General features: G+C 38.5%; 1 protein-coding gene across 1 annotated transcript in view; it reads left to right on the top strand.

Annotated features, from left to right (window-relative positions):
* The window catches only part of LOC108791274 (ras GTPase-activating protein 4-like), a 94826-nt gene that overhangs the window by 60627 nt on the left and 25491 nt on the right, over positions 1–8708 (top strand). Inside the window, exons 8-9 of the mRNA XM_018561710.1 lie at positions 786–877; positions 8312–8429. Coding sequence (XP_018417212.1) covers positions 786–877; positions 8312–8429 — 210 coding nt within the window. The remainder of the gene's footprint in view (positions 1–785; positions 878–8311; positions 8430–8708) is intronic.

Below are 8708 nucleotides of genomic sequence, written 5' to 3'. Positions count from 1 at the left end.
TTTTGGGTTGCAGTGGTGGGTACAGATAGGGTCCTGGTGGTACAGAGTGCCCAGCTCAGCTTCTGGCAACAGTGACATCACTGGTTTCCCTGAGCTGGGCGGGATGCCGACCAAAGTGTCCCAGGTTGGTAAGAGCTGGGAGGGGATATGTGTCTGACCCTTACACAACTTGGGATCCTATGCCCGCTGCCCCCCACATGACCCAAACAGATGCCGCCTCAATAAAGGGAAAGCCTTGCCTTTAATTTTGAATTTCAGTTTTGAATACAAATTTATGAAACTTAATGTTATCTAACTGCTGTTAATTGCAATAACATGAAATGCCTAGGTGGGAAAATGTGGTGATTTTCAGAAGAGAGTAAAGCTGGCACTGTGTGTTTTTTCTCCTTAAGTCTCACGGGCTTAACAAGAAAAAAATTGGTCTGTCAATGCATTTTATGCGTGTTATCAAAATGTATTTAGCTTTTTAGGTCTATTCTCCCTTAGACAAGGTTCTTCATTTTAAGGTTTCTTTAATACATGAACAGGTAAGCAGCCGTAGGTTGTAATTCAATCATGCTATTTTCAACCCTTGCAAGCTAATAGAGGCAATTATATGTAACTCTTAAAAAATAAATCAAGGCAACTGGACATGTTGTACTTTTCTTGTTGACGGCCATTTCAGCAAAACGTCTTCAAGAAAAATACAGTAAGTCCAGTTGCCTTGATTTATTTTATTTATTCAGATATTCCATGACCTAGATGAATGAGAACCTTCACAGACATATGTAACTTTTGTTTTTTAGGTAGTGATCAATGTAAATGGTCTTCAGAAAGATTTACAGGAAGAAGCATGGTTCAGACTTAGCCCTGGGAAGTCCAAGGCCTGCATGGATGAGTAAGTACCTACTCAGTAGAATATTATATGTAGGGATGTTCAGATACCAAGTAGCGTAGTCGGTACAAGTACAGATGCGTTTCCAGCTCCAGGACTAGACTAGAGAAAAATTCAAAAGTTTGGAGGCAGCTGTCATTTTTAAGGAGCACACGGAGCTCCTGGGATTTGTACATTCCCATTTAAATGCATTTTTTTTTTACAAATATATATATATATAAGTGATGCACCAATACCATTTTTACAAGTACTGATACTTGCCCAAGTACTTACAAGTACAAGTACTGATACATTTTTGTTTATTGTCATGTGACAGTTTTTCTAAAACAATACAGACGAATGATTTCAGGACAGTGGTGGAGCGCCAGAGCCAGGTCCCAGCTGCAACCGCTGCAAAAGCTGCAACCTGGTAGTTCTCGTGAAAATGCCAAGTATCAGCACTGGTATCTGAACTGGTATCTGGACATCCCTAATTATATGTATGCATCCCAGGTCTTTGCAGTACACGTGTCCTGCTTGAATCTGTCTTAGTGAAGATCCAGGTAGAGGAACCAAACATAAATATATATTTAGATAACATCTAAATGATTTCACCTCTCAGGCCTCCTAATTACACTGTATGAGTATTATTGCAAAAACATTAAAAACAGAGTGAGTTATTGGTGGAGGCATACCTGTTTTTATATCTAGCTCTCCCATTGGACTATAACCCACTCATCAGGACCTGTAGAGAACTACTGTAGGCCCTCAGCTGTTTTTGTTACGCAGTACTTAATATATATATATATATATATATATTAGGCCATATCCAGCCCTGCATCAAGTTATAAATGTGCACATTGCAGCGTCTATGGTTCACCCACTGGTGCCAAGCACTTTTTCATTTGATGTCATTTAAGCTCAGTGATTAGCTAATAACACCCAATGGAGCCCAGCTTTCCTATAACCTGCAAAATGTGCACCTGCGCATGCTATATTCTCTTGTGTAAAGAACCTGCATGTTGCATGCATCAGCAATTGTAAATGGCTTTTTACATGATCCTCAGTTTTATACAATTAGGCTCATTGTGACTTACACTCCACACTGTTTGCCCAGTTTTCAGTTTTGGAAAAAGTGTACTGCTTCATGAGTCACCGAGTCTTTGGAAAGTTTGTTCAGCCAAGAAAATGTCAAAGCTTTTGATTATTTTAAGTAATACTTAAACTGCTCAGGAAGCTTGCAAAATCTATACATTCAGGTCTATTTCTGGTGTATCTGTAAAAGTGTTAGCCAAGAGGAATTTAGAGCAGAAGGGACTCATTCTTCAGCGCTGCCTACACTAATTCAACAGTTTGTGAAGGAGCAATTTGAAAAAGAGAGAGAGAGAGAGAGAGTATTGTGCAATGGGAATGGAAATATCCCTGCAGAGCTTTAAATGTCAGTGTTTGCTACTTTGGAGGAACACATTATTGACATATGTTTTGGTTTCCAAGGTTGTGACATTTGTCGAAACATAAAAATTTAAGTGCAACACCGTACCTATTGCAATCAATCAGAATCTTTACTGGTCTGGTAAAGTAAATAGTGATTGGTTGTAGGGCTGCAGCTAACGATTTATGACAGCTATTAATTTAAAGGGGACAGTCTGCTGAACAGTTCTACTATAAGCTGATGGTCGCTAAAGCGACCATCAGCTTATAGTAGAACTGTAAATGCCAGGTCCGTACGACGTACTGAGCTGGCCAGCTGGAAGCACTTTTGTAGCTCCATACGACGTACGTCCTTGGCAGCGAAAGGGTTAACCTGACCTTTCTAAAACGCCTTCCCTGACCTTAGCTATGTTGTTGACTATGTCCCGGGTCAACGTTTTAGCTTAGATGTTTGGCTCTCATTACCCCTTGTAGTGACTGCTGGCTACTAATTGAGCAGTTGCCAATGGCAACCAATCAGCGTCTATCTTTCATTTTTAAAGCTTAACTGAACAAACTGAAAGGAGAAGCTGATTGGTTATTATGAGGAACTGCTCCAGATTCTGCCTGCACCAGCTTTGATAAATTCCCCCTATGGCTTTTTTTCCAGGACAAACAAGACTTTCTTTTGGCAGTGTTTAGCCAAAACAAGAATTATTGTCTGCAAAAATAATTTTTATTCCTTTGCAATCTATAGACAAAAACACATACAAAACAGCTAGTTTTAAAATAAGTAATGTTAAATGATAAAAAGCTATACATGTATTCTATAATTTCCGTTATTTGCAAAGTGAAAAAGGGTTTTTTTTTTTGTTTAATTTTGTGCTATTTTATTTATGCGACACTGAAAAATAGCATATTAAGTGTAAAAATTGGAATTAAAAAAAATCAGCAGAAAAATATCAGCTAAGGGGAGAAGAGGATTTAGACGTTACTGAGGGCTCATTATAGTTAACAAGAGTTAAATAGAAATACATTTTATTTGTTTTTTACAACAAGTAAGGCTGCTTTCACTTATGTCATATGTTGGCTAAAGGTCACTTGAATAAACACATGAATTAAATAGTAAATAGAATGTAACAACTGTTACATTGTGTTTACTCAAAATACACTTGCATAGTGTCTGCAAGTGTAATTTTATACTGCCACTCCTGCTATGTGATATATCGCAAATCTCGGCCCTTATTTTGACAACTAGAAATTGCATGTATTTGCAGCAGAGGAGCGGTAGAAAGGGGAGTGGAGCTGACCATTGGACATATACTCTAAAAAATGTCACCAATGTTTCTAGAGACTATCTCCTACCCACCAAGGTCTTCAAGTAGTTAAGTCCTGGGTCACCTAAGTACAGTGCGCACTTATGAAGCATTCTCAAATGGTGGCTGCTGTAGGTGAACCCTGCCACATTGGTGTTTATCAGACCTTACAATATGTGGACATGTTAATTCAGCAACTAAAAAATATATACATTCTTTCAAAATGTAGATGGGCAGTTCTAATTTTGAAACACTGATGTGCAGGTGAAATAAGCTAAATAGGATTTTTTAAATATATAATTGGATAATTGAAGTGGACATTCTCGAAACTTTTAATAAATCAACCTCTTTGTCTCTGTTGGTTAGTGCATAGATAGATGCAGAGAAATAGCATAACTGCAGCCTCAGAGCAGAAGGCAGTCATTGCTTGCTGAGCACCTTGGTTTCAGTGCTCCCAGGGTGCTCTGGAAGATGGATAGCGGTACCAACAGACAACTACTGATGCCTATGTTTATTTCCCAATGTCAGGCTACTATTACTTCGGTTGAGCCCAGGTTATTTAACAGAATGAAACGAATTAGCAAAATGGGAATATTTACACAAATATTTTCTAGTAAAAGTATTGGAATTGCATTTAGAATCAGAAGTGTAGTTGGAGTGTGGTTGAAATTGAGGCTTTAGCTCTGTGGCAAAAAGAATCTATTTTGAGTCAGAAAGGATGTTTAAAATCTGATAGTGTGTATATGACAAGTTTAGTAAGTGGCAGTGCTTCCCTTTACTGTCTTGTAGAAAATGGCTATGTGCCAAAAGACAGGCTAAAACCAAAGTGTTTATACTGGTGATGGTAAATTTAGTTGTGACTAACATTTCCCTTTGCCCTTTGTAGTGGTTAGCAGTTCAAGGGTGATGAAAATATTTAGCTGCCTAGCATTCAGTTTAGTTTACTGCCATGGAGATGAAAAAAACACATTAAATGCTATTTTTTACACTGAAAAGTGGCCAAACTAAACTGTTGCCCCCAACAAACTATCTAAATCCAGGTCCAGAGATTGACAGATGAAACCTGAGTGTTGCTATGGACAGTCACTTTTGTTCCAGTTGTTATAAATCAGCCCCAGTGGAGGCAGTTATTTTTGTGGATGGTTCAAGTAAACATCTAGTCTAAATGTGCGTTGCATGTTGATGATGTCACCATTTCATAGAATGCAGTGACAGATATGTTATAAATCTTGAAGTATTATCCACTGAAATGCAAGTGTTATATAAAGACATCGCCACTCATCCCTGTATTAGGTGTAACCAGCTTGTTAAACTGGCTGCATACTTGTTCTGGGACAGTGACTCACTAATTAATTAAACTGGGGGGAATTATATCTTAGAACATCCATATTTTAACACCCATTGATAATGACAGTACTCGTATATCTGTCTGTGACAAGTTTTCTTTAAAAGGAAGCATGCACTTTTTAGCTCCAATCCTCTACTTCTATTGCATGCCCACTGTAGAAAGTGTTAAAACTAATGGTTAGGATGTTGCTAGATAATATAGGATTAAAAAGAAGAGCTTCATTTGTTCTATAGTTTCTAATGCCAAGATTGTTTGGGTTGCTAAATCTGACCCATTTACTTTACAGTATATCAGTATATTAGTAAAGCCCAAACTTTTTTTCACTTTGGATGGATTAAAGGGTGGTTAAAACTAGGGATGTTCAGGTACCAGTGCCAATACTTGCCATTTTCATGAGAACTACCAGGGTCGCAGCGGTTGCAGCTGTGACAGGGCCCTGGCGCTTCACCACTGTCATGAAATCATTAGTCTTAAATCATTCATTAAAACAGGGATGCACAAATCCCAGGAGCCTCGTAGCCAATGCTCCTTAAAAAATGACAGCTGCTTCCTAACTTTTGAATTTTCCTCTAGTCTAGTCCTGTCCTGTAGTCTCAACAGGAGAGGATATATTTCCAATGTAAGGGAAGTCCCCTCTTAGGTGTCACAGAAACATGTTTTCCCATTGCAAAAATGCCCGTCTTTTCCTGTTTCGGTGGCAGCTCAAAATTTTGGATTTACCTTTCCTTTCATTCCCAATGGAATTTGTGATCGGGACATTCAAAGTGAGTGAACCTCCCTAATGGGACAACGATACAAACCTCACAGTGATTGTGACCTCTCCCCACTCTATTCAAATTAAAACATTGTTTTGCTTTGAGTGATACTTTAAAGTGATATTAAAGTAAAAATGTTTTAAGATATTCCAAAAGCTGATGACATCACTTCCAATGGATGCTGCTTCTTGATGTTTACATTTAACAGGGTTATTCACAAAAGAGTTTGTAGAAGGCAGGAGAAGTAAACAACCTAGGCCAAAATAGCTGACCTGAAAAGTGAGCAGAATTGGAGAATTTTTCCATATCAACTTGTTTTAGTATTGAATCCAGATCAAACAAATCCCTGCAAAGTATTTTTTTAAATTTTTTCCCAAGCCCTTACAGTCATCATATACAGTCAACAGCTCCAGCTCTCTCATATCAGCTTCCTTGAACTTTCTGTCCAGTACAAGATCACAAGGGGCAGTGCAGACTCCAGCAGCTGGCCATCTGCTAGCTTGGGGAAGAGAAGAGGTAAGTATGGGGAGCAGAGAACATGGGAGTGTCTTGCAACGCTATGCCTGTGTGTTTGTGGAAACACACACAGCTTACCAGCACACACAACGGTGGCTCCATAGGACCCTCCAAGGGAAATAGAGCGACCTTAAAACAGAATATCAGGGCCAGTGCTCAAGAGACCAGCTGATTCCTCAAGAAACTAAAACATGTTGACATCAAGGAGCAGCATCCATTGTAAGTGATTCAATCAGCATTTGAAATAGCTTAAAAATCTTTTGACTTTAAAATCTCTTTAATCCTAATTTCCACAATATCCACCTGGAGTGTGAATGGTGTAACTCCTTCTTTTTCAATAAAAGAAACCAATCAATTTCAGGCACATGTCCTAGAATGTTTTATACAGTGGAAATCCCTGCCTTCTTTTTCAAACACCATGTGTTTGCATTTAATCTTAAGGAAAAGATTAGCGTATAACAAATAATATTGTTTACAGTACTTAGAGTACTTAGCCGGTTTGACCAATCTACAGCTATGGTTTATATCTCAGTTGAATATTGTCTAAGGAATCATTCACTCTATGGTAATGTTTGCACACCAGCTTAGGAGACTCAATATAAAGCAGGTTAAAGCTTTATGGATTAGTAAGTCAATCAGTCAAACAAATGAAAACTTAAAAGCCTAGCCATCCATATGAGGGTGCAGTCAGGAGATGCAACCAACCAGACTTCTGGTTTAATAAAACTACTCTCCTAAACATGAATGATTATGTCAACTAAACCGTTGTTTATTATTTTTTCTTTCTCTGGAGCTGAAATGGCCTGGGCTGTGTGCAGAGGTTGTAGTATTGATGGATTTTCAATGATCTCATAGCTATGGATAGTCCTAAATGCCCAACTAGTATTCCAGGTAAAATGTGGCTTTTGTTCAGAAAGATATTTCAGCTGTAGGGGAAAGTTAGTTGTCTGAATCACCACTGGATTCTTGTACCCGCCAGATCCCGCATGTTAGCGTTCCTGGCCCACCCTTCCTCCTTTTCTATGGAGACTGTATATATAATTTACTACAAGCATATACTGTATATTTTACTACTTTACCTCTGCTTATTCACATATGAAAAGGTCAATCTGCCTGAAACTAGTATTTAGGATTTTGGAAGGCACAAGAGATTTTAGTCATATAACAATTTCTCATCAAGTCCTACTTTGGTAACTATAGGGGAATTAAACTCTCCATACTGGATGTTTACCGTATTTTATTGTATAGGAAGGAGGTGATGGTGTGTGTTCCCAGGAACACATGTTTATTTATTTATAATACATATTTAATATTTATAATTATTTACAATATTTATTTATTTTTGTTAAAACTCCCCCTCCCCGTTTACATACACATTCATGCCCTATGCGCACGTGTTCAAATGGTGGGGGAAGCAGGGTTGGTTTTAATTTTTTGTTTTTTTATTATTTTTTACTTTTTTATCACATTTTTTTTCACTTAACTTTTGCTATCACATAGTGGATAACAAGCCCCTACGTGACAACATTTGGAGTTGACAGGTTCTCTTTAAGAAGACAACAGGGGTGTCTTCAATTCAGATAATCAAGCACATGAATGTGCTTGATCGCCTGTGTAACCAGCACTTCAGCAAGCTTCTGACAGCTCTGAAGAAGAAGAGCTGAGAGCACAGCGCTTCCTGCTTCATTGATCACAGAGCGGATCAGGGAACTGCCATGATCCCGGGCCCCCCATAGAAGTGGGGGACCCCAAAAACCACAGTGGGGGAGATTAAATTTGTAAACAGGAATTCATTTGTTACATTAATATATATTCACACAATTTATTGTGTGAGGATTTTCAACTCCTTTAGTAAATCAGCCTCATTGTGTAAATGGGACATGTCATAAGAAAAATAAATGTACAATACTATTGTTTAATACCATCTGAAAATGCCTATTACCTGACTGTCATGCAGTTGTAACTTTAAAAGCTGCATACTTGCTCCAAGTATGAGGGAATCAGCTTGACAGCCAGGAAGCAAGCATTTTAGTAGGAAGTCAGCTATGCAATATGCATACTTTCCTGTACTAAATGTAATTTTTCCATTTCACTCTTCTGTTACGTCCTCTAGGGGAAACCTTGGTTCACTTCAGCTGCAGGTGCGGCTCCGTGATGAGACTGTTTTACCATCTGATTACTACAAGCCTTTGGTAGAGCTGCTGTGTCAGGAGGTCAACACTTCTTACAAGGTAACATAAGCAAAGCAAAGGCTGCATTTCATTTTCAAATAGAAAAGGGGCATTGATAGATTGAGGATACTATGAAGCGGAAGAGTAAGTGTTTGATAGGTGTCTCCTTATTTTATTTTAACAAGCAGAAAGAAAGTAAAGAACAATGCTAGGCATCAGCGCAAGATAGTTGTGTCCTTTGCTTACCTGTATAGGGTTACAAAGATACATGGAGATGCAGTAGTTCAGTTTGGACCCCTCGTGACCAAATGTAGCTCAGGGCAGCTGCCCTGGGTGCAG

This window comes from Nanorana parkeri, unplaced genomic scaffold (genome assembly GCF_000935625.1).
Source record: "Nanorana parkeri isolate BGI_ZX_2015 unplaced genomic scaffold, ASM93562v1 scaffold539, whole genome shotgun sequence".
Lineage (NCBI taxonomy): Eukaryota > Metazoa > Chordata > Amphibia > Anura > Dicroglossidae > Nanorana > Nanorana parkeri.
Note: the sequence above shows the minus strand (reverse complement) of the source record. Positions and strands in the feature narration are given on the sequence as shown.